Source organism: Gopherus flavomarginatus, chromosome 2, assembly GCF_025201925.1.
Source record: "Gopherus flavomarginatus isolate rGopFla2 chromosome 2, rGopFla2.mat.asm, whole genome shotgun sequence".
Classification (NCBI taxonomy): Eukaryota; Metazoa; Chordata; order Testudines; family Testudinidae; genus Gopherus; species Gopherus flavomarginatus.
The window spans coordinates 243,108,430-243,135,149 of NC_066618.1; the positions used below are offsets into that span (position 1 = coordinate 243,108,430).

The 26,720-nt window shown below is 40.8% G+C and overlaps 1 protein-coding gene across 11 annotated transcripts in view; it reads right to left on the minus strand.

Annotated features, from left to right (window-relative positions):
* Positions 1 to 26,720, minus strand: part of STAU2 (staufen double-stranded RNA binding protein 2) — a 217,662-nt gene that overhangs the window by 127,656 nt on the left and 63,286 nt on the right. For all 11 annotated transcript variants that reach the window (XR_007772627.1, XM_050940896.1, XM_050940895.1 and 8 more), the window contains 3 exons: positions 19,735 to 19,947; positions 11,914 to 12,051; positions 7,959 to 8,090 (listed from right to left, as the gene is read on the minus strand). Coding sequence is in view for 10 of the 11 variants with exons in the window: in XM_050940896.1 (XP_050796853.1) it covers positions 7,959 to 8,090; positions 11,914 to 12,051; positions 19,735 to 19,947 (483 nt within the window). In the remaining variant the exon portion in view is untranslated. The remainder of the gene's footprint in view (positions 1 to 7,958; positions 8,091 to 11,913; positions 12,052 to 19,734; positions 19,948 to 26,720) is intronic.

The window sequence follows — 26,720 nt, forward strand, 5'->3', positions numbered from 1 at the left end:
AGTGGGAGTGCAGGAAAGATTTTATTCAGGATGAGATTATCATCAAGTATGGGTTGTAGTTGTTTGTTGATATCCCTATGTAGTTTCCTTAAAATGTGTGCTAACTACTTACGCTAAACTATTTGATCTTGTATTTAGCTGGACACTCTTAGTACCTTTACCAGACCTGAAGGAGAACTCTGCGTAGCTTGAAAACTTGTCTCTCTAACAGAAATTGGTCCAATAAAAGATATTAGCTCACCTACCTTCTCTCTCTAACGTTTGATTAGTCAGATTTAAAACAAAATGCCATGAGACACAATCCTTCCACAAGTTCCCCAGGGCCAGTGGAGTGCCTAAATGGCACCATCTAGCCTTCAACTTAAGAACTCACATGCTGGAATAGGCCAATCTAACCCAATATCTAGCCAGCAGTCAAAATCAGATTTTGTGGAGGAAGCTGTAAAACTGTCAAAAGACAACTACTGTAATTTTATAATATTACGCCAGATCAGGATTAATTTACTCCAATTTCCATTATAAGTTGCTAGTGTCAGTAGATAGCTATTTTGAGGAGGCCAGAGGGTCTAACACTAGGTATTTAACAACTCACTCCTATTCTGAAAATATGAATAAACATATAACTTCAACGATAAGGCATTCTTAAGGCTCTCACAATTGTAACGTTCCAGATTTCTATGTGAACGTGAAGACACAAGTCCTAGCTTACCAACAGCCTGTGTTCCATCTCACAATCAGCTCAAAGACTGATAGTCTGGCTTTCCCTCAATGTGTGGATCAAATGGATCTCTTAAATTTCCATATGGCTTTACATGGGCACCGTGGCCCCCACAGCAGTACCGCCTTTGGGCCATGACTAGGTCATGTAGTTTGTCTCTGGGAGGCAGGGATGGCAGTAAACTGAAATGGCCAAAAGGCAGGGTAACATATTTTCCCAAAAGGCTGAGATTTATGACAATGGCAGAGTCCTATCCTGAGGATTTTAGCTTATCTGGGTCTCCCTGCCTCACCTGCAGCATTCGCAGAACCCTCTTTGCCCAACAGTGCTATCACTGTCTGGCCTCCATCTCCTCCTACCTGCTCTCTCTCTCCTCATTTTCTGCTAGGGCCCTGAAGGGGGAGTTACTGCAGCTTAGGGTAGCACTAACTTATAATGCAGACTACATCGTAAGTTCTGCTTTCCTGAGAGGGGAACACGCCATGTAGAGCAGCTGTTCTGATTATTCTTCCCCAGTCACACCTCTTCAGCTATGGGGTACCAAGCTCCAGCATAGAGACTATTAATGAAGTCAGGCAGATACACAACGAGAAGGAAGGATGCGAGCGCAGAGTTGTCTTTCCTTCAGACTAGTCATCTCCTTCCACACTTGAATGCCACAGGATTTCTATGGTTTGGGTTTCAATTCACATCATGCAGCAAAGAGTAACATACACCCATTGAAAAGAAGGCAACAGATAGCTGTTTAAATTAATAGGCCATCTGACATCTGTAGGTAGCTTTGTGTTCAGTATTCTATGTTACAACAGAATGGGGTTGCTACGAATCTGGATCATAACCACAAAATGGAAACTAGAGATGCTAACATTTCCAGCTCCCCTTTCACTCTTCTCTTTACTGTTTATTAACTTCACCATGATAGGGAGTTTAACAAGAATTCCATGCATCAGTAAGTCATCTTCAGTGCAGCTGTCTCACATTAATGTCACCTACAGTGAACGGACCTCTCTGGAAGCAATGAAGCGGCAGAAATGAAAGTTGGTTAAAATTAAAATATTGCAACTCCCTGATCCCATCCCCAGAGTCAAATTCTGGTTTTCTCTGTGTGAGATGGGATTGGTGAGATGAGTACAGGGCAGGGAATCTCTTTCTTTTTTAGCACTCTGCCTAAGGGCCAGCTACACTACAGATCCAGTGCTCTCTTGAGCATCGAGTTGGGAGAGGCCAGCTAATACAACCAGCAGGGCTCCATGGTCTGAAATTAGCATGGCCAGTGGGCTGGAGATGTGACGAAGGCCACATCTCTTCCCTGCCTCCCAGAGACAAACTACATTACCTAGTCATGGCCCAAAGGAGGCACTGCTGTGCAGGTCACTGTGCCCATGTAAATTCCATGTACGTGGAAATTTAAGAGACTCATTTGATCCACACTGAGGAAAGCCAGACTATCAGTCCTGGAAGCAATATACCGTACCTTTGCAAAGCGGCAGTGATGGCTGCTTCAGATTGTTGTGCTGGAGTGCCCTCCTGATCCATTCTGCCTGTGTCTACTCTGCACAAGCAATCCACTCTGCTTCCCTCCCAAAAGTGCAGATCATGTGTCTCCTCAATAAAAATGCTGCAAGCACCATCTCCTTCCTATGGCTGAATCTGCACTCGAAAAATTGGGATCCATAATTCCCCAGCAGCATAACCCCATTGGTGTTGGTAGAAGCTGTAGTATAGGCAAAGCGAGCTCAAGTATTTTTACCATCATATTGTCTAACCTATACTGAGCAAGCTTGGATGACATGGTGGGAAGAAATTCCTGAGTTCTGTTTATATTACATCTTCCACTATTATCTCCACTGGTGAGGCACACTGAAACACTGCCCTAGAGAATGAACATTTTCTCAGGCCCCCTTTTTATCGTACGAATGGAGATGAAAAATCTTCAGAATGACTCCCTTTCAAAAGAGGAAACATTGCTACGGTGCCTAAAAAAGATTGCTCTAGGGAAACAAACATTTGGTAGAGATACAACTTTACTATGTGTTAGACCTGGGAGCTTGCAATCAGATCTAAGGGAGTCACAACCACCAGACTAGTCTTCAAGGATAATGAGACAAGGGGACCTAAAACTTTTTTCTGCTGTAACATGGGATTATGATATGGTAAAAGTTGAGAACCAGTGTACTGTATTATAAGAATGACTTGCTGCTGGCAGAAAGAACACTGCTTCTTCAAGCAGCATGAAGAGATTTTTCCCCCAGAGTGCTGGACTTAATTTAGCTCTTAGGGCTTGTCTACACTACCACTTAAGTCGATGTAAGTTACATTGCTCAGTGATGTGAAAAAGCCACCTCTTTGAGCAATGTAAGTTACATTGACTTAAAGCAGTGCCTACACTGCATCATGATGTTGAGGGGGAGTAAATATGCCAACAGGAAAACATTCTTCTGTGAGCATACTGCATCTTCACCAGATGCGCTACAGCGGCGGAGCTGCACCAATGCAGTTGCATCAATGTAACATGGTAGTGAAGGACAAGCCCTTAGTTTCTTTACCACCTCTCCAGAAGAGAGGAGGCTAGACCTGACGTGATATACTGCAAACGCGTCTGTCACGTTAGTAATAATGTTACTACTAAACTCCTGCCACTGAAGAAAACAAGACTATAAGTTAAATTATATTATGCAAGCTGGATTCCTTCTTTTTCTGTTTTTTGTTAGCTTCTTCACAGCTGACACAGGTTGGAGCCTAGACAAGCTTTCCAAAACAAATTTATCACACTGCTAACATAGGGCCTGACTGTATCTTATAGGCAGAGTGGAGTGCTGGGGATAACATGGAGCTGAACTGCCAATGGGATCACTGGCAGACATTCTCAATGTCATCCACAGCACCTGTACATGTAGCATGCCTGTTGCTAAACCCCTTTATGTGTAGCTTCCCTACTGCCCTCCATTCCCTTAGCATAGATCTGCTGCTTCCTTTGGGGCACCAGGTGCCCTCAAGAGATTAGAGAGGGAGCAACCATGTCCCCCTGAACACAGGGACTGTAAATCTACCACTGAATCTAGATCTGAAGAACACACTACTGCGAGCCCATGAGAGGAAACAACATCAAGTTACTGTCCATAATTAGGATTTTTATGCACTGTTCAGAATTAGATCTTAGAAGACTGACAATTAAATTGAGAGGGTTTCACAACCATAACATTCTCCTAATGTAACTGTTTTCTATCAGAGCCCAGAGGAACCCCACCCCTGCAACCCATACATATATTTTTACCTTCCTTCCAGCCAAAGAGGAAGTGAGACAGACCAAGCAATGTTGCTCCTTAACTATATACAAAGGTGGTTGAGTGGTGGGAGGCAGTTTCACCCTGCCACAGGCTGATCAAACTGCCCCGTAGCAATAACATACCTGCCTAGGAAAGGAGAGATAAGAACTAGGAAATGAATCCAGTTCTCCCACATGGCAGTGCAGCACACTCTCATTAGTTCTCATAAGCAGATATTTTCTTCTCCCTCTACGCCCTTACTGTGTGGGGACATTAGGTAATGTGTTCTATTATATTAAATACTCCCATTTTATAAAATCTGTGATGTAAAAAGAATGTAGTTTACATCTTCAGTTTATATATGCAGTGTCATATTTCCTCATTATGTCCAGAATAACAGTAGAATATTGTATTTCTTATCTTTTTTTTTCCTGCTAATCTCAAGACATCTGCTTCTGCAGAGTACATAGTAAACCTGTTTTTCAAACAGAATGCATTAACCTGCAAGCAAAGAGCTAATAATTATAGTATAGCAAAGCAGCAGTGTCAATTCCTAGTTAAGATTGCATAATGGTTTCCATTCTAACCACCTTTTTTTCACTTTTGCAAGCCTTCTCCAAAATGATCATCCTTTGGGCTGAATTCCAGGCCTTATCTTTACCTGATGGTGAATTCTTCGAGAAAAATTGAGCAAAAATAGGCCAGACAGTTGACAAGATGATTAAAATACATACATACACACACACACACACACTCCCATTATTAAAAATATGCTTGACCTTTTTATTTTTTTTTTTTAAAGTACTTCAGCCAAAATGGCAGGGAGTTAAAACATTGGAATTGGCTGAGAAATACCCTTCATTGTGGAGAAGTTCCAGTTTTCACCAGAACACTTGTTTTGATTTGAGTGTGTTATGAGCCTTTAAAAACTGCATACTGGGCATGCATGGTGAGGATTTTTGCTCAACTCACATTACTCAGCTAAGGAAGGCAACAGTGCACACGTATGCATGTCTGGGTTAGCTATGTAGCCAAAAGAGTACTAAAGGGGGAGGGACACTGAGCCTAGGGCACCTCCTGTGCAAGTGAAAGGGACAAGCAGCCACCAGCAGTCTTCATAGCCTTTTTAGGCCAGGCCTGAATTGCTTTGGAAGGAGAAAGAAGAAGATGAGGAGAAGACGACTTAAAAAGGGAAAGTAGAAGAAGGTAAGTCCCAGATGGAGGAACAGAGAATACATGGCTAGAAGCAGGAATAAGAGACGAGGTGAAGTCCAGGAGCGAGTTAAAGAACTAAAAAAGGAACAGAGCCTATAAGGTGAAATATATACTAAAAGAGGGGGGATTCATGGGAGAAGACTATGGTAAAAAAACAGAACCAAATTCACCAAAGGAAGGAGAAAGAATGGGAGAAAATCTCGTTGTCCCATCTTTTTAACTTTGAAATAAAATTACCTTATTGAAAGAGTCCCTTTAAATAGTGATGTCATACTATATATAATTAAAGAAAGGAACAATATTTGCATTTAAATGATTTTACAAGGGTACTTCTTTCCAGATTTTTACTTCTGAATGACAGTATCAATGGACATGACTCCTTAAAGTACAAAAAAAATCTTTATTTGTTGTGGACCTGCACATCTCCAGAGGAGATTCTATTTATAACCATCAAAACTTCCAAATCCGTTCTTTTGAGAAAATCAGCTATCTTTTTAAAGCGACACTCTTAATCTTAAACATATCCCTCTGAAGGAAAGTCACACTCCATATAAAAACCTTAAGGATTAAATTCTGAAACTCCACCACCTAATTTGCACCTGTGGAAATAGGCAGATGGGTAAACCAGTACCTGAGCATGCAATTACCCAATGCATGTGCACAATTACATGTCTGCAGATACATTTTTTTAATTATAGTATAAATTATCGCATCAGAAAATTTGGTCAGATATGAACAAAAAGCATTTTTAAAGAAAATTAATGAAATAAATTGTTTAATAGCAGGGAGCTCTGAACTCAGTTCATAGCAGATGATAATTTAGCCCCAGTAAAACAAATCCTATTCTCCAACTCTTTGTAATAACTAAAATCCTGGTCTGGACAAGTGAAACATAATAACTTATTGTTCACTGGGTAGGCTTTTGAACTGCAATTAAAATAGCTAGGTGGATTAAATGACTTGGTGGTGCACATAACATGAGGCTGAAAATGAATATTAGTCTCATGCCTCAGTTTACTTACTATAAACACACTGACCAGCAGAAAATATTATTTTTCTCCTCATCCCAAAATTTAGGTAAATTCCTTCTCTAGTTCTGCTAAGTAGCATATCACTGAGACAGGAACTTACAACACGCTTTCAATACAATCTGCTTTTAAGAAATAACCTATAAGAACGCTTCCAGCAGCTCACATTAGCTGGGAACAGCGAATCGCGGCCACTGGGAGCTGTGAGCAGCTGTACCTGCAAGCAGCCGTACCTGCGGACGCTCAGGTAAGCAAAGCGTCTTGCAGCCCACCAGGGACTTACCCTGAACAAGTGGCGAACCAAGTTTGAGAACCCCTGATCTAGCCCAATATTCTGTCTTCTGACAGTGGTCAATGCCAGGTGCCCCAGAGGGAATGAACAGAGGATGTAATCATCCAGTGATCCATCTCGTCGCCCATTCCCAGCTTCTGGCAACCAGTGGCTAGGGACACCATCCCTGCTCATCCTGGCTAATAGCCAGTGATGGACCTATCCTCCCTGAACTTATCTAGTTATTTTTTTTTAACCCTGTTATAGTCTTGGCCTGCACAACATTCTCTGGCAAGAAGTTCCACAGGTTGACTACATTGTGTGAAAAAAATACTTAATTTTGTTTGTTTTAAACCTGCTGCCTATTAATTTAATTTGGTGACCCCTAGTTCGTGTGTTATGAGGAGTAAATAAAACTTCCTTATTTATTTTCTCCACACAGTCCTGATTTTATAGACCTCTATCATATCCCCCCTTAGTCATCTCTTTTCCAAGCTGAAAAGTCCCAGTCTTATTAATTGTTCCTCAGATGGCAGCCATTCCATACCCCTAATCAGTTTTGTTGCCCTTTTCTGAACCTTTTCCAATTACAATATATCTTTTTTGAGATGGGGCGACCACATCTGCAAGCAGTATTCAAGGTGTGGGTGTACCATGGATTTATAGAGGCAATATGATATTTTCTGTCTTATCATCTATCCCTTTCTTAATGATTCCCAACATTCTGTTTGCTTTTTTGACTGCCGCTGCACATTGAGTGGATGTTTTCAGAGAACTATTCACAATGACTCCAAGATCTCTTTCCTGAGTGGCTCTTTCTGGCTCCAAACAAAATTGGTACAGCCACATTTTCTTGTCCAACAACTAGGTTGCCCTTGAGCAAAAAACAAAACAAAACAAAACAAAAAAACCCCCACCAGCATGCTTTTAAATTCATTGAAATGTAAGTTGGCATAAATAGATACTTGCCTTGAGTGTATGCTGAGGCAACCACAAGAATGTGATACACCATTATAAAGTACAGTTCTTGAGTCAAACTAGCTGCTCACCCTAACTATTAGATGGTTCTGTAATGTAGCTTCTGTTTGGAGTAAATGAGCCAAAAAAATCAAAACTATTTCATACATGAAAGTTAATGATCTATTCAAGATTTGGAACCCTGAAGAGGAAGAAATATCCTAACAGGTGGACACAAAGGAAGAAAAGGAAAGAGGAGCATTTTGGTAACATGAAATTCATGCACACGTACATATATATTCTGTCCTCAATTACACTTGCAGAGGAAAGGGTTGCAGTTACCATCCAATGACGTTATGCAGCTGCAGCTAAAGGAAGAATATGACCAGCCACACAACTCAATTGGCTTTAATGAGGCTGCACCAGTTCCTGCAAAGTGATAATTGCAAGAGCTCAGCATCTTATGGAACTGGATTTTGAGCCACACAATGATCAATTCTCACCTTTTCTGGTTGATCTTGAAGAGGGGTGGAGGCTTTATAACCAAGCTGTAACAACATCGCCTCTGCTGCATTTCTTTTAGCTATTTTCTTGTTGGGGCCTGTTCCAGTAGTAATTTCATTGCCTATTTTGACCTTTTAAAATTAAACAAAAATATTGCTCACAATCACTGATAAATTTGCAACATTGCAACAACCCTGTTGATGTACAGTCAGCTGCATCAGCCCCTTGGACACAGGTGCAACCAAAAAAAAAAGTTGAGAGGGGGCTATTGGACTAATTACTTTACCAAAATCTGAGGGGAGGGGACAAGTAGCTGGTTCCATAGACAAACTTGCTTCCATTCTTTCTAAAAGCCTCTCGTCCCAGAAACACCATGCCCATCACTCATACCATAAAAGCGTGAGTGTCTGTACGTGACTGTGAATGTTATGTGTATTGCACTGTGTGCTCCGCGTCCCAGGCCTGTGCCCTTCTGTGTCTTCCCTTGTGCTCTGCGTACTCCTGCCCCTATTCTCTGCATCCCTTGATGTCCCCGCCCCCAGCTCTTGCTCTCTCTCCTGCCTCCCCCCAGGAGAAGGAAGTGATATAGCTTCTGAGTTTCCTCCTCCTCTGCAGGATGTACTGGCCACAGCAACCCTCCAGAAGTTAATCAGCATCGTTAGGAGCCAGAGCAAAGCGGAAATATGGGTATCTCAAAAGAATGGCCCTACTGTGTCAGACCAATGGCCCATCTAGCCCAGAATCCTGTTGTCCGACAGTGGTCAGTGCCAAGTGCTTCAAAGGGAATGAACAGAATGGGCAATCATAGAGTGATCCATCCCGTTGTCCACTCCCAGCTTCTGGCAGTCAGAGGCTAGGGATAACCAGAGCATGGGGCTGCATCCCTGACCATCTTGGCTCACAGCCAGTGATGGACCTATCCTTCATGACTTTATCTGTAGTGCTTCAATGTAGATATTACTTATGTTGACCTAGCAATGTCTATATCAGTGGTTGGGCTGGCATAGCGATGTCTCTCCAAGGTGTGGATTTTTCTCACCCCTGAGAGACATTGCTATGCCAGTGTAAGTTCCCAATGAGAATGGCTTGGTCCAGAGGAAATTAAATCGACATTAACAGAAAGAGCATTGCATGTTTTGGGGGAAGAGGAAGAACGCTTTTCATCTTTATCTTCCCTAGCTATAGGGCAAACAATATTGGAATGGAAATCATGGAGCGGGGTGGGAAGGGAGATTTGGGCAGGGCACGACCCTCTCCTTCCCCTTCAACAGTTATGCCTGTGCCCTTGGATGATCTTCCATCAACACATTATCTGAAAAGTTGAGTTCTCATTGGAAGTGTGGTCTGTACAATATAAAGGATTTCCTGCCAACCAAGAAGCCCCACATAGGAAAGGCAGTTAAAACTTCAAAATAAAAATGACATATTACAAACAACAGATGTCCACAAAGAGAACATAACACTGTAATTTAGTCTTTGGGCTCTGCTGCCATTCATAAACTGTGCAAGCTGCATGCTCTTAGTTTATGACTACTGTCCCTCAAATGTCCTCTGTTCACTCTCAGGTCATTCACAATTCTTCAATACCTATATTTTATTTGGTGCATTCAGTAATTTTATTTGCCACATCCTGTTTCAAAAATGGTGTATGGTTGCAAAAGTATATACAATGGTTAGGAAGTAATAATCTACTTCATTAAACAATCCAAACAAAAATTTCACAGGTCAAATATCTCAAAAATTACTGTTTTTTAAATTCTAAAATATCAGCTTTTGAAAAAGAAATAAAAAATCTTGTTAATTAAAGTCAACATGTTTTCCATGTACTTGTTTATTAAATAAATCTTGGTTTACAAAAATATGTTTAAATTATCCTGTTTTGGTTTTAAATATCTACTGTACATACAGAAACAAGCAAATGCTCTAAATATCCTCTGCAAACTGAAGAAGGTATAATTAAGCAAAAAGGTCCAAAATTATGGAAAACAGAAATCTGGAGCTTGACGTAATAGTTAACTTTGCAGTCATGATTAGAAACTAACCAAACTACAATGAGCTCGTATGTAATAAAATTGAAGAACCTTAATGAGGCGAGACAAAATGATAATTTATCGCATAGTGCACAATAAATCAATGTGCTGCTATTTCTCAGACCTGTAAAACTGGTTTGGCTATTATTATAACCTCTATCAAGGATTAAAGGTCTGACTACAAAGAGCGAGCTTTCCTAAATTAACTTTGGGAACAGAACACCAACTAATGTCATCAGAGGTTTTCTTCTGTTTATGTAATGTTCAGGACAAGTAATTGGATCCATTTCATCACATCTAAACTTGCTCTTTGTGAGACAGATAAAAATGAACATATTATCTCTGGATATTTTACTTCCACATTCAATTAAATCAAATGAAAACATTGTTTAAGTAGTTTATACAAAAGACTTTTTACTTAGATAAGTTTTTTGCATGCACTAATGAATCCACTGGGACGTCTGGTGGGAGAAAAAAAGCAGTATCATTTTAGTGTGAAAGCATTATAAAGCAAAGCCAAAAGTCCCTGTTTAGGCTACACTGTTTATGAACACCCATAAAAAGGCAGCTGGGCTACAGAATTACTTTAACTCCCCCTTTCACAAGAGTCTTCTTAGGCAAAGGAATCACACAGTCTAGTGTAAAGTATTTTTCTCCCCCAAAGCCAAATATTTCACTATTAAAGTACGGAGGTGGCCTACAAAGCAAGTCCAAATTCAAGGTGTAATTGTTCTCAAACACTGATCTGTAGTTCATAGCACCCTTTCTGACTGTACACAGAACCATATCAGACTGAGACTTACACAATGTGAAAAAAATTAGAAACCACAGTTCTAAGGACCTCATGGAAACTCTCAAATAAGGAAACTGAAGGGAAAAATTAACATTTTAGTTTAAAGAGAGTTCATTATAGTATTGAACACTTTGCAAATAAGGCCACTAAATTTTGAGGGTAACAATGCAATTCTAGAGCAAAAGGAGAAAGTGGGGCAAGATGGGAAAACATGAAGGTAAGCTTTTAAGTTCAGTGAAAACATAAGTTTAATGGGTTACGGCCTAAGTTCCCTCTAAGCTGGGCAACCTAGGCTATCAAGGGTCACGTAGGCGGGAAGAGGTGCCTCTCTCTGGAGCTGCCCCAGTGGGGAGAAGCACTCTCCTCGGCCCTTTATTGCTGTGGATACTTATTTGTATTACAGTCTCTGATCTTTCTAAATTCATCCATCAGTCATCACAAAGCTTTTGTCAGATAATGCAGAAAAGGAAAAAAACAAAAACAAAGTAAATCATGAACAGACAGTAAAATAAGGAATAAAACAAATAGGTGAGATAAGAACAACACTAAAAAAAAAAGGTTCCAGAGTAGCAGCCGCGTTAATCTGTATCCGCAAAAATAACAGGAGTCCTTGTGGCACCTTAGAGACTAAAATTTATTTGAGCATAAGCTTTCATGGGCTACAGTCCACTTCTTCGGATGCATAGAATGGAACATATAGTGAGGAGATATATATACACATACAGAGGGCATGACACTCCTCGCTATATGTTCCATTCTTGCATCCGATGAAGTAGGCTGTAGCCCATGAAAGCTTATATTCAAATAAATTTGTTAGTCTCTAAGGTGCCACAAGTACTCCTGTTCTTTTTACTTCAAAAGCAGCAAAAACACCAGAGGGAAAATAGCTATCACTTTAGAAAGGGATTACACATCTAATTGGATTTGTTCCATCTACAGAAAGGAAAAGGTCAAACAGCCCTTTTTAAAAAATGGCTAGCAGCAAATTTTGTACTCCTGCTGCTTAACTGTATGATATGTAAAGGGCTAAACAATGTTAGATGGGATCAGCTTTATAGTCCACCATTGCTCTTCTTGTGCTTGGTCACAACAGAATAAAGGAATCTTTCCTAACATAACATCCAACAATACCTGCATAACAAACTCTCGGCGACGAGGCATCCCTCTTTCTGAAAGAAGAATATACTCTGGCTCCTTCTCCTTTTTGGCTTGCTGGATTTGAGCCAAGCGGCTAATGGGGTTCATTCCTTGACCATATTCTGGACCAGTCTAAAACAGATTTAAAAAACCCAAGTTATTTCAGCACATGCCAGTACGACAATTACACTGCATGTTCTTTGAATAAGATTTTTTCTATGCTGTCCTCTCAGAGTGATATACTAGACAAGAGAGCATGCCCAAATGAACAAAACTGCACTGTCACTTGATCATGGGACTCAAGACCAGAATCATTAGGCTGAAACTGTAGCAAGTAGTGTGTGTCTGCTGGCTGTCCACAACTGTAGAAAATGGGTTTGTCTAGGAGCTATAGGCTACCAATCCCCACATCTGCTTTTATAGCTTAGAGGATCTGCAGCATAGAGTCATTGACCATGCTCCAGGCCCCTGCTTCCATGTCTTCTCTCCCCTCTCACATAGCATACCACTATGAAGCTTTGCTCATGGTGCACTGGAGGCTGCAGAGTGCCCTTGCACAGCTCCTTGCCATTCCTCACTCAGGAACTACAACAGGTTAGCAGCAGTATAAGCCTCCCACATCTCCTAGGATTTCACCCTACCAATATTTTTATTTAGTGATGCTGAAAATGACAAAAAAAAAAAAAGGAAGCTTTGCAGGTTAAAACAATGTTTTGCTTTTACAGCAATCCATCTAATGACGTTAATCCTCACAAGCGCCTATGTTAAGTGTTATTGTTGGTGTTAATGTACTCTTCATTCAGTGGGGTAAATGAAGAGACTCAGACTCATAGACTCAGACTCTAGGACTGGAAGGGACCTCGAGAGGTCATCGAGTCCAGTCCCCTGCCCTCATGGCAGGACCAAATACTGTCTAGACCATCCCTAATAGACATTTATCTAACCTACTCTTAAATATCTCCAGAGATGGAGGTTCCACAACTTCCCTAGGCAATCTATTCCAGTGCTTAACTACCCTGACAGTTAGGAACTTTTTCCTAATGTCCAACCTAAATCTCCCTTGCTGCAGTTTAAGCCCATTGCTTCTTGTTCTATCATTGGAGGCTAAGGTGAACAAGTTTTCTCCCTCCTCCTGATGACACCCTTTTAGATACCTGAAAACTGCTATCATGTCCCCTCTCAGTCTTCTCTTTTCCAAACTAAACAAACCCAGTTCCTTCAGCCTTCCTTCATAGGTCATGTTCTCAAGACCTTTAATCATTCTTGTTGCTCTTCCCTGGACCCTCTCCAATTTCTCCACATCTTTCTTGAAATGCGGTGCCCAGAACTGAACACAATACTCCAGTTGAGGCCTAACCAGCGCAGAGTAAAGCGGAAGAATGACTTCTCGTGTCTTGTTTACAACATACCTGTTAATGCATCTCAGAATCACGTTTGCTTTTTTTGCAACAGTATCACACTGTTGACTCATATTAAGCTTGTGGTCTACTATGACCCCTAGATCTCTTTCTGCCATACTCCTTCCTAGACAGTCTCTTCCCATTCTATGTGTGTGAAACTGATTGTTCCTTCCTAAGTGGAGCACTTTGCATTTATCTTTATTGAACTTCATCCTGTTTACCTCAGACCATTTCTCCAATTTGTCCAGATCATTTTGAATTTTGATCCTGTCCTCCAAAGCAGTTGCAAATCCCTCCCAGTTTGGTATCGTCCGCAAACTTAATAAGCATACTTTCTATGCCAACAACTAAATTGTTGATGAAGATATTGAACAGAGCAGGTCCCAAAACAGACCCCTGCGGAACCCCACTTGTTATACCTTTCCAGCAGGATTGGGAGCCATTAATAACTACTCTCTGAGTACGCTTATCCAGCCAGTTATGCACCCACCTTATAGTAGCCCCATCTAAATTGTACTTTCCTAGTTTATCTATAAGAATATCATGCAAGACCGTATCAAATGCCTTACTAAAGTCTAGGTATATCACATCCACCGCTTCTCCCTTATCCACAAGGCTCGTTATCCTATCAAAGAATGCTATCAGATTAGTTTGACACGATTTGTTCTTTACAAATCCATGCTGGCTATTCCCTATCACCTTACCACCTTCCAAGTGTTTGCAGATGATTTCTTTAATTACCTGCTCCATTATCTTCCCTGGCACAGAAGTTAAACTAACTGGTCTGTAGTTTCCTGGGTTGTTTTTATTTCCTTTTTTATAGATAGGCACTATATTTGCCCCCTTCCAGTCTTCTGGAATCTCCCCCGTCTCCCATGATTTCCCAAAGATAATAGCTAGAGGCTCAGATACCTCCTCTATTAACTCCTTGAGTATTCTAGGATGCATTTCATCAGGCCCTGGTGACTTGCAGGCATCTAACTTTTCTAAGTGATTTTTTACTTGCTCTTTTTTTATTTTATCTTCTAAACCTACTCTCTTCCCGTAAGCATTCACTATATTAGACATTCCTTCAGACTTCTCAGTGAAGACCGAAACAAAGAAGTCATTAAGCATCTCTGCCATTTCCAAGTCTCCCGTTACTGTTTCCCCCTCCTCACTGAGCAGTGGGCCTACCCTGTCCTTGGTCTTCCTCTTGCTTAGACTTGTCCAAGGTTGCATAATGAGCTGAGATTGAAACACTGGAGTTTAAACTCTCTAGTCTAGCCTCTGAATCCACTTACTAAGTAACTGCATGTAACAAAAATGCTTATTTAAAGCAGACAGCTACCAAAAACAACTGTCTAACAGTGTGTGCGCGCGCATGCGCGTGAGCACATGCATTGACATGATGTGCGGGGCAAATATTAAGACACAAAAAAGTTTATCTAATGCCATGTGTAGTTGGTGCATGTGCCAGAATAGAGAAGAAGAATTTAAAACTGGATTATATATATAAATACACACTATCGTGCTATCACCTGAATGTCTCAAGTAAGAATAAACATATGGTAAGGCACATAAAGGGAGGGCCAGCAACTAGAAAGGAACAGAGAGAGAGAGAGAGCGCGCGCATATCAGGAGAGCTGTGCAGTGAATCATCCATGGTATAGCTAGAGTTGCTTGGGAATCTGTAGGTGGAAGAATTAGGGCAATGTCATGCACAAGGGCAGTTTCCATGACAGCTGTGTGGGCAGTGAGCCAGACAGAGGCAAAATGGAGAGTGTGTTAAATAAAGCACAAGTGCAATTGTAAAAAATAGATTCCCGATACTGGTGCTAAAATTGGGAATCAGCTTGTCAAATATCAGGAGGGCAAGAATGTGATTTTGATACATTTCTTGCCTACATATATTTAAATAAAAGAAACAGGTAAATTAAATGTAGTCATTAAGTGCAGGCTGGTACCCCTCGTCACTAGCTGGGGATAGACAGACAGCCACATCCAGATTAGGTTTCTGTTCCTTTCTTCGGGGCTCTGTTTATTGTCTTCCCAAACAAAGCAAGACAAAGACAAAAAAGGAACACGAACAACAGTCTAGTTATAGATTTACACTGGGGGCCTCTGGTGGCTACCAGGTAGGGCCCTTTCCAGTGCTGCTGAGGGAGAGTGCTCCGCCTGCCGCCTCCTGCGCTCTTTGTCAGAGAGTATCCTCTCTCCTACCCTTTCCCCACCCACCTTCATGGCTCAGCCCTCCTTTATATTTCAGCTGACAGTATGGGCCAATCACAAGATACTGATCAGCTGTGTCAACTGATCCCAGCACCAGTCTGCCGGGCTTCTCTCTGGGGTGGGATCAGCTGCTCCCTGTCCCTCCCGCCCTCAGCCTATTAAAGAGGCAGATTGCCTTATTACACTAAGGGTGTACATTCAGGTACTCAAAAATTAGGAAATTCTTAATATTAAGGTTGGTTTGACCACACTGCAAATCCTGTTAATGTCTGCATCTACACTGCCTAGCATCAGACTCATATATGTTACCAGCTCCATCAGGGATAGCAACGGTGGAAGCAAAAGCATAGAAGAGGCTTATACATTTTTATAATCATGTCCTCTAACCCTATTCAGAGTATAGCTGGGCAGTACCTGTCAAAACGGGAGCGCTACTGCCAGAGCCACATTAATCCTTCAAATTTTCTGTCTTTTAGAAGCTTGACTTTGCAGCCCTAATGTTGCATAAATGCTAGGTTTTTGCACTTAATATTTTTCGGCAACGATTTTCCAAGGATCCCAAAGAAATTAGGCTCCTAGCTCCCACTGAATTTCAACAGGGACTGGGTGTCTGAGTATGTCTACATTACGGAAACTATGTTGGCATTGCTATGCTGGTCTAGCCCTGCAGCGTAAATACAGAAAGAGCTTTTCTGTTAGTGACATCACCTTCTCGAACACCATTAGCTATGTTGATGAAGCACTCTTCCACTGAGTTAGCTGATTCTATACTGGGGGTTATGTCGGCATAACTACATCGATCAGAGGTGTGTTTTTTTCACACCCCTGACTGACTTAGTTATGTCACTATAACTTTCTAGTGTAGACCAAGCCTAACTAACTTAGGAATTGTCTACACCTAAAACACTAGAGCAGCACTGGTGCTGTAGCGCTTCACTGTAGACACTACCTATGCCAACGGGAAGGATCCTCTCATCAGCATAGGTAATCCACCTCCATGAGAGGCTACAGCTAGGCTGGTAGAAGAAATCTTCCATCAACCTAGTGCTGTCTACATGGGGACTTAGGCTGGCCTAATTATACCACCCAGGGATGTAGATTTTTCACACCCCTGACAGACATAGTTAAACTGACCAAATTTTCTAGTGTAGACCAGGCCTTAGACTCCTTTGAAAATCCCAGCGTTCAATTTTAAGAAAAATGAAAAGAGGAAAAAAATGTAAAAGCAGTTGTAATATGTGGCTTGCGCAGCTCCCAAGTTCAGCTGCGCTCTCTAAATTTATTTGCTTATTCAGCTTGCATACCTTATAAAGCTCTAGTAAGGTGGCTGTTCCCGTAATTCCTGTAGTATTAGGCTTGTGGGATTTTTTACTTGTTATGTCCAAACCAGAATTCAAATTTCAGACATTTTTGCAGTAGCGCTATCTAAATCAAACCAAGGAATTATGGACCGAATTCTTTAAAATAGGAAAAATGCATTTTTTCCACCCTCACTAACCTCAGAAATATTAGCCGAGGAGTTTTTTTTTTTAAACTTACCAGAGACAAGCATGGATCATTTAATCCCCAAAAACAATATTCTGAAAAGAAATTATTTGCATGTAATAGTTCTCTGAAGACAGCACTTATGATGTATCTCTTCAATCTTCAGGGCTTGTTTCTACATGTAATAGCAGGGAAGTACTCTAGACATAAAGGGCTTGATTCTCCATTGCCCTGCAGCCAGGGTAGTCATTTATACAGTGCAAAATGAATATGAAAGGCTACAAATCAAAACAAAATTTTGCACTCACTTTACACTGGTGTAAATAATTACTCAATGGAGAATCAGGTTTAACTGCTTCAACCCACAATGGTATCCTAAAAAATAAAATGAATTTAGGCCACTGACAAAGTCTCTTTCTGGACTGAAGTGCTGACAGGCTAAGCTGAGTATTTATATGCTGCTAAGGCTAATCAGTAATGTTTCATAAATGTGTGTAGAGAACATCACATGGCAGCCTTTGTTAGATCAGATGCAAAGCTGGTCACTCAAGCTGGCCCCATGTTCAGAAGGAATTTAGGATGAGTGCACAAAACAGGACCAGTCACTGTGGACTGAAGCTCATGAATCCTAGAAGCAGTAATAAATCTACTGCCACCAGGAATAAACACTCCATTTAGGAAACTTGAGCTCACAAGAATCTAGAGGCTCTAAAGGAAGCTTAATCAGTATAGTAAGAAGCCTATTAATATCCTATGACACAGGGAAGATTGTAATGGAGGGATAGTTCAAATTCAACAAGCCATTCGTGGGTTTGACCACTAAAGGTTGGAACTGGTCTATCTTTTATGGGATTTTGAGACCTGAAGAGTGTTATCAAATCACTTCTAACCTAGATGTAGGCACATGCAGTAAGTAATTAAATAGTTTTCTGCAGAGCGTATAAAGAGATCCACTTGATGGTGATGTGAACAGAACTTTGGACTCTTTCCAAGGTGCTATCTTTGATTAGCCAATCAAATAGATTGAAGCTGTACCCAGGGAATAGTGACTTAGTCTCCTTCAATCTGAGAGCACTGACAACAGATTCTATCTTCCAAGGGCACGAAGTAAATATTTGACCTTCCAGTAGTTTAAGAGATTTTCAGGACAGCAAGTTAGAAGAATGTATAGAATATTCTGAGGCTGCTAAAATCAACTGGAACCAGTCTTCTTAGTCATTGACAGACTGCTGCACTATCTCAGGACCAGTGCTGTGGTCGGAGACTACGTGGCCTTTCCTCACACCCAAATGGTGTTACTCATGTTTGTTTGTAAACATTATGAATGCATTAAAAGCTAAGCCTGAAGCAGCTGGACTGCTTTGTCTCAGCACTTGACATCTTAATTAAAAAAAAAAAAACATAAAACTATGTGGGCAAAAATAAGACAAAATAATGACTAATGAAACAGGACACCTAAGTATCAACAATAATTGATTAAAAGACTTGCTGAGAGAACTGCTGTCCTATTACAAAAAACATTTGGCTGAATGTTTTCTCTTGGATATTAGTGGTAACTGCGACAGTGGCCTCCAAGGAATCCACGCTTTGCTTACTGGAGTTATGGCACTATATTATTTGCTCAGAGAAACCTATATTAATATACCATATGGTACAGACACGAAGATATACCTGTATCAGTGCTAGATAAATCTATTTCTAACCTGAAACTTGAGTTGAAATGGGTGATATAGCTAAAATGTGAACAAACATCTTACATCTAACTTAAAAAGAGGAAGGCATTCCTAGAGCTGCAACGTGTTCTTTCTGTACATAAGAGACTACAATATTACTATGACAATGTCTGGGTTCCTAGTGCACAATTATTTGAGTACTGCAATATTTTGAGAATAAAGATATCAGTTGTTAGGGAATAAAGACACTTCACATGTACCAGATCAACAGCTATCACCTTGAATCACACTGCACCATCAACCACTGAGCAAATGAACACATGGATTATCTACAAATACTGTAACACCCTATACTGAATATTTAAATAAAGCTTTAAAAATAAACATGAAAAAATAAGAAACATCACTTTTTTTATAAAATGAAAATATTTTAAATAGGTGACTAGAGAGACTAATTTTCTTAATAAGAACCAGTCCTTGCAATGCTGTGTTATTATAAAGAACTTTTTTACCACCATGTGGGGGCTTTACTGAGAGAGCTGAGAGTGAAGTAGATAATTGTTTTTCTGTCTATTGTTAGGAGATACTCCTCAATACACAGCAACATGGGTTCTGAGAGAGATCTGTTCTATACAGGAAGTCAGACTAGATGACCACAATAGTCCCTTCTGGCCTTTGAATTTATGAACCTTGCCCCACTGACATCAATGGAAGACCTCCAATTGACTATAATGGTACATCTTCAGATTGTAAGTGGACAACATCTTTTGGGCAAATACATTTGATACATTTATAGAAAAGCATTCTTTCTTGTCACAAATGAAATATGACAAATGAAAATTAGAGCCATGACTGTTGGGATTTAGAAAATCCCAACATACTTGGGAAATTTAAAATTCAAGTTATACAAATAACTATGTAATGACATGAACAAGGAAGTGGCAGCACAATGGACTATTTGACCTCATAGGTCTTTTCTATCTTTAATATTAATAAGTCTATGATTTCCTAAGAGATTGCTTGTTGTGACATATACAAACACTTACCTTTAATATTGTTTTGGGGCGTTTTTTAAAATAAAGTTTTGGCTTTTCAATCACAGGAAGAGGCGGAAGTTTTTTGAGTTCTTGTAAAACAGCCATTGCAGCACGTTTCTTTGAAAGTTTCTTACTGTTTCCTTCTCCTTCTGCAGAAAACTCTCCTACTGAAACTTGAGTAACAAAGCTCTTCATGTGTGGAGGGCCACTTTCCTTAATCACCTATTGAACAGAAAATTATTTCAAGTCAAATCATCTTATGAGAACACATAACTCATCTTTAACCTTGTAATGCATCAACACAATGTAAAGATATGTCCATGAAGTGCTTATCACAAGTACGGCTTTTTTTCATGCAAACTGGTTTGATGAAGGTTAGATCTTCATGGGGGATGGGAGTTTTGTGTTTGGGAGGGAGTTCAGTTCTGCTGGTTGTTGGAGGAGAAAGCAGCTACTTAATTAAATTTCATTTTCATAATTTTCATTTTCATAATTCAGAGCTTTGAATACGCACCTTTTTCTACTACTTTCAAAATCAAAATAGATACTTATTATTTCACTAGTATGCAGCATTGCCCAGTAGCGTAGAACCATTTGCTGAAGAACTGCAATGCCAGAGTACAAGGGGACTCAGGTAAAGATGCTAAGCCAGTCTTAGTTCAAGACTTGTGCTTTTAATAGGTTTAAATCCTCAACCTTAAAAATATTTCAACATGTTCTATTAAAGTTTTTTTCCCCTCCCCCAAGGTCATGTCCCTTTCATTATTTAGTTTTGCCATTACCCTGTAATGGGGTCTCCTTAAGCATGTATTTCTTTTTCAAACTCTGTTTTGTGGTAATTTCACATGACAATACAACAGTCAGTACATACGTCAATCAAAAGACACAAAATGAAGGTGAACTGATAACTATGTTCAAATTTTCCCAGAAAAAAGAAGTCTGTGGGTTCTTAGTTTTAGCTCAGGACTGCCCTCAATCTTTGTCTTGAGGTAAACATTTCCTTCCCACCCTAGAGTGCGCTCTTATGGCACTAGTTAGAAGAGGACTTGCATGAAATCCTGGCCCCACCGAAGCCAATGGAAGTTTTACCACTGACTTCAATTAAGTCAGAATTTTACCCTTAACACCATGCAAAGATTGCAACTAGGCCAGAGAGGTTTCTTACATCCTTTCTCACTACTCAGGGGTCGATCAGTCTGGTTGTGAATTTCCTGCATGGTCAGAAGAGGGAGATCTAGCATTCCATTCCATTCTCCTTCCAAAGTGGCACAGATAGTATGTAGCGGGCCAAAAATTCTCACCCAGAGTTTCTTCCTTTTGGAACACCATAAACCTCCAGCAGAGCAGAGCTTATACCATGCAAAGCTGGTAACTCTGCAACTGTTCAGCTTGCAAAGTAACAAGAGGTGTATCTAGTTCTTAAAAGATTTTAACATTCTGTTATTTTTAAACTAGGAAAATTAAAATATGAAAGTAAACCTCAAAGCTTTTGAGCAATAATTTTCAACCCTGAAGTCAGGGGAAAAGAGGTTATGTCTTCACAGCAATGGTATCTTCCAGTCTCTCTTAAATTTGTACTTTGGTATATTACTGGATGTTGTTATATGAATAGTATAACATGGACAGATTGTGGAACATGTTTAATTTAAAATCACTACAAGAACTTCAGTGTTTTCATTTCCATCTTTTGAGTGTTTGAAATCATGATCCTGGCAACAGCACAAGGTAGGTGTTTAGATTTGATATGGTATAATGTATTTATAAAACTACTGATACTCAGACAAAAAAAACATACAGAAATATTTAAATTGACCAAATGGGAAAGGGCAAAACTACTCGTGGAAGAAATACTACTTTCAAGTATTTTTTAATGTCAAAAGAATTATTTTGAAAAAAAAAATCTAGTGTCTCTTTAATCCTTTAAACTTCTAAATACACGACACATGGAAAATAATTGCCAGCAAAGACTCTTATTGACGTCAGTGGGCTTTGGATCAGGCCAAATATCCAAGTTAGGTTCTTTTGCAACAACCATCTTAACCTAAAACCTTTTTTGGCTGACCCCAAAAATTCAGACTGTTTTAAAATTTCTTCTACTTAATATGCTTTAAAACAGATAGCTCAGTGGTTTGAGCTGGGCCTGCTTAAACCCAGGTTTGTGAGTTCACTTCTTCAGGGGGCCATTTGGGGATTGGTCCTGCTTTGAGCAGGGGGTTGGACTAGATGATCTTCTGAGGTCCCTTCCAACCCTAATAATAATCTATGATTTGTGCTATAAATTCAAGAATACAGAGGTTTATAATTGAGTTCAATCTTCACTAAACAAAAATACTATCCACTTTAGATACTAGAACACTACAATGCTCCATGAGTTGAGAGATTCATTCTGCAGCTGAGAATTTGAGTAGCAGTAACAGCAATATTTATTTTCCCCTTTCTGTCAGTCCTATTCCACAATGAGAAAATACAATGGGCCAAATTCATGCCTGGTGTAATGCCAAAGGTTAAATTATAACAGGGATGAATTCAGCTCAATGTAATGAATCCTCACACTGAAAAATGAAAAACAGAAGTACAATGGCAGTGAAGTAAGAGGGAGTGTGGACTGAGATGGCTGGGTCATTTGAAATGCCGAGATGTGTGATATGTTGGCCAGAAGGTAAAGAGCTAGTAGTCATCATGGGACAAGGCCTACAGGAAGATCTAAAAAAAGGTGGTTCAAGGCACTGAAAGAATACATGCAGAAGGCTGATGTCAGCTTGGAAGACACACTTGAGAAGAATGCTTGAAGATGTAGAACGTGAGCCCCCGACCCCCGCTCACAGGATAAGGCAAAGGAGAAGCCAACAGGTGGCATTTTGGAAGATGAGACTGAGATTAAATGGAGACATTTTTAAACCCTAACAGAGAAGTGGAAAAAAAGCTGAGTAGATGAAATAAATGCTATGTCTACACAGCCCCTCAGTTCAGACTACAGGGTTGTATAGTGTGCACCAAAGTGCTGCACTGTTAACTTCACCATGTGAATGCAGCATGCACAAACTAAAAGGTTCCTAGTTCATGTTAACGGAATCCTCTTCAAACAGAACTACATTAAAGCGTCCACACAGGGTGTTACAGCACAGCACTTTGGTGTACTGCTATTCACACTCCCATAGTTCAAACTGTGGGACAGTGTGGACAAGCTCAAAATCACTTATAACCATCACTGTTTAAGGTTTTAGAAAATACCAAAATAAATCCACAGGCTAATGCGAATGAAAACACAGGCAGAAATGTGGTATTTTGCCAGTATTAAAAAAATCCACATCTTTATTAAACGTATAGAAACTCTAAAGTTAAACCTTTGAGCAAAAAGTCCCCACAAGTCAGAGTGAGGAAGATTGGTATCCTTCCACCCTAGCTAGAAGGGAACTACCAAACATGTCCTTGGAGACTGGCAGGCCTGAGAATGGACACCAAATCTCATGATGAGAACTTGGTCACAGCATTAGGCAAGCCATTATCTTTCCTAGTGATCAGCTTGGGCCCTACCTGCCTCTCAATGACAGTGGGACAGGAAGACACAACTCTCCTACTTCTCCTCATGCTGCCTTGCAAAATCATCATGAAACTCTGCCAGACCAAAATCTTCTCACTCTTGATGTTGATAATGAAAATTTGATGTTATTTTACTTGCCCACTCAAAATAAATAAAGTAATTAAAATAAATTAAAACAAAATAAAAACTAGCCCCTGGCAAGAGGACAAAAGCAATCTTGTATAGTTGTTCTGATGCCTTAAGCAGGCCAAATCAGCTTAAAAGCTGAAAACAAGACAGGGAAAGAAATTTTCACTGTGATCCCTAGCAAAAGGAAACATGTAACTGACGCGAAAACCATCTGTGACGGGGCATGCATACCACACACTAGGCAGGAAAAGGTTAATCCCACCCTCTGGGAAGCACAAGTCCCGCCCCTTACACCATACTGGGCATGCTCCAAATGCTACACTAGTATAAAGAAGAGCAGCCCAGCTCATTCTGGGATGACTGCTGGGGAAGAACGATGCTCAGTGGAGGCTCCAGCCCAGGAGCCACTTCCTGTAGGAACCAGAGAGCCTGAGGCCCAGACTAGTTGCGCACAGCCGGTCAACAGGAGTCAGAGTCCCAACAAGCTACCTGTGCCAAGGAGCTTGGAGACCCCAAGAATAAATGGACCCCAGCTTCAGGACTCACGGCAGGAAGTGGCCCAGAGGGGTGGACAGAGTGGTACCTTGCACCCAAGGAAGGTTAGCGTCTTGCAGCAGGATCCCCACTGACTGGGTGCTGACCACGCTCGCTACTGACAAGGCCCTGGGCTGGGACCCGGTGGAGATGGAGGGGTTGGGTCCCTCTACTCCTCCCCGCCACCAGCCACCCAAGGTGGCGGCCCACTTCCCTGACTCTGGCCCTTAGACCACACAGCCCTGACCCCAAGGGCAGCAGTACTGACTCTGGCCACTAAGCTGCAGGGCCCTGACCCTGAAGGGCAGCTGAACTGACTCTGACCCCTAGGCCGCACAACCCTGAACTCAAGGGCCACGGTTTTGAGGCTGGCCACTAGGCCTTGCTGCCTTGAACACAAGGACTGCCCTTTTGAATCTGAGCATTGCACCTTATCGTGATGAGGCCTGAAACAGTTGGGCAGATTGTTACCGTGGTGTCAGCACACCCATCATCCACTTCAACAGGAAATGGGGCGTGCATACACTGCCACACTCTGACACATGGTATTGTCCACCCAAACAGTGCATAGTTCTCCCCCCAAAATTTGCAGACTGAAACATTAATTATAGTCCTGTCTTTAAAGAATGGAAAAAAAACAGACTAAACACACAAGGAACATAAAATGCATAAACCAGTTTATAAACCTCCATGAAACAAAGGCAAAAGGCTGAGATTTCTCTGTACTGCCCAGCGGGAAGCAATAGGAAAAACCCTTGCTCTGCAGCAGCAACTCATAGGGCAAGAGTAGTCAATCGGTGGACTGAGGGCCAAATCCAGACCATTAGATGCTTTTGAACAGACCCTTAAATCTTTTTATTTACTTTTTTTTATTATTATTTTCTTCTCTGGAGTCTGGACCTTGACTATACCTTGACCAAGAAATCTGGACCTTGACAAAAAATAATTGACTATCCGTGTCATAGGGTGACTAACGACCACACTCATCTTTAAAACCTGCTCTGTAACAGACCCACACAAGTCCTAAAATAGCTGCAAGTTGCTGCAGTGGGGGAATGCTATTATCCCTCTGGCCTCTGAACAGCCCTGGAAAGCACATACCAGCTACTGGGCTTGTGCAGAATTCTTCTACTATAGAGTATTGATACTTTAAGGCATTTTTAAAAATCAATTCTTTAATACACAGAAACTGCTTTACATGGCTTCTGGAAGTTCTTGGAGAACAAATACTAGCTTTACTTTATCAGGCAGAGTAAGTGAAATTATGTGATTGTGTAATTCCCCATTAGCCAAACTGCTAGAATCAAATTCTGCTCTGTTCCACCCATACAACCATACTGACATCATAGGGCAGCACCTGGCCCCTAAGTTACATTACAAATTCTCCCCATTCTCCAAATATTATGCAATTCTGAAAAACTGTTCATATGAAACTTTAAATACCTTTAACCATTTGCTCATCTATGTAACAGAGCAAAGCTTTAATATTTACTAAAGCTTTGTCAGATGAAGAAAATGCTGAGCATTCTACAGTCATCATAAGTTAAAGATAATGAAAGCTTTAATGCATGAGTGGAATAATACAAAATATTCTTAAGAACATTCTCATTAGAAACACCAGATCCTGCAAGTTATCACAAATTGGTTAGTCATTTTACTGAAATATAAGACCTCTTTTTAAAACAATACACAGGTTAAGCCTCAATTCTAGCCAAAGAATTCTAGCCAATAATATCAACAACATTTACATGTAATGACACTAAATAACACACACAGAAAAACTGGTATGTTTTTGAGAGAGTAATTCCTGTGATTTTGAAAATCTTCCCAATATAATTTTTTTTAAATTACATGTTGTTTCTTCTTGGTAAGTGGGCAAGAAATGATCCTTTTATAATTAATGGCAATAACATTAATAGTAATGACATCCTTCAGAATATTCTCGTGCAAATGGCAGAACAGAGTTTCCCTGTATCAGACATTCCCAGCTTCATGTCTTCTTACCTGACACCACTATGGCTGGAACAACCTCCCGATTGACAGCTCCAAAGCACCGTCACTTTTCACTCTCAAAAATCTTCCAAACCCCCAACTACTGTGTGACTCATTATCATCCAACTCCCTATACGTCAATGTACTGATTTAAATGACTCTTGTGTCACAGGGTACATGGCCCCTATATTTGAAGTTGGAGCCAGCACCCATGTGCCACAGCAAGTGCTCCCATTTGGCCAATTAAAAGGAGCTTACCCACTGACATCTCCAGGGCCAGAGAGCCAGAACCACAAGAAGGTCAGGAGGAATGAGGGATGCTCCCAGCACAAAGGCTGCAGGGGCTCCCACTGAGAAGAATGAGACGGCACTCCAGTTGGAAGGGATGAGGTGGCTGTCCTGCGACAAGGACAGGAGAGGAGAGGACTGACAAAGTCTGGGCATGGTTGAATGCACCAGTATGTGGGGCACTGAGGGATGAGATGTCTTGAGTTTTAATGACTGCGTGCATTGGGGTGAGAATTGGACTACATATTTGGGACTCCTCTTGTGGACTAGGATGCTGTAATAAACCAGTCCCAAGGAGGGGTAATATTGAGATAAGAAAGCCAGAAGTGACGTTATTCTGCCACCTGAGAGGGAAAACTGAAGCAGGTGTGCCTGTCATGCCATGACCTGCCACAGGAGGGTGCTCCAGGCAGGCTCCCCTATGAAACCCTACATTGTAGTAGCATGTGACTCCCTTCAGCGGCAAGGAACCTGCTAATTGTTTGGCACCATTACTGTAGAGCAACTTATA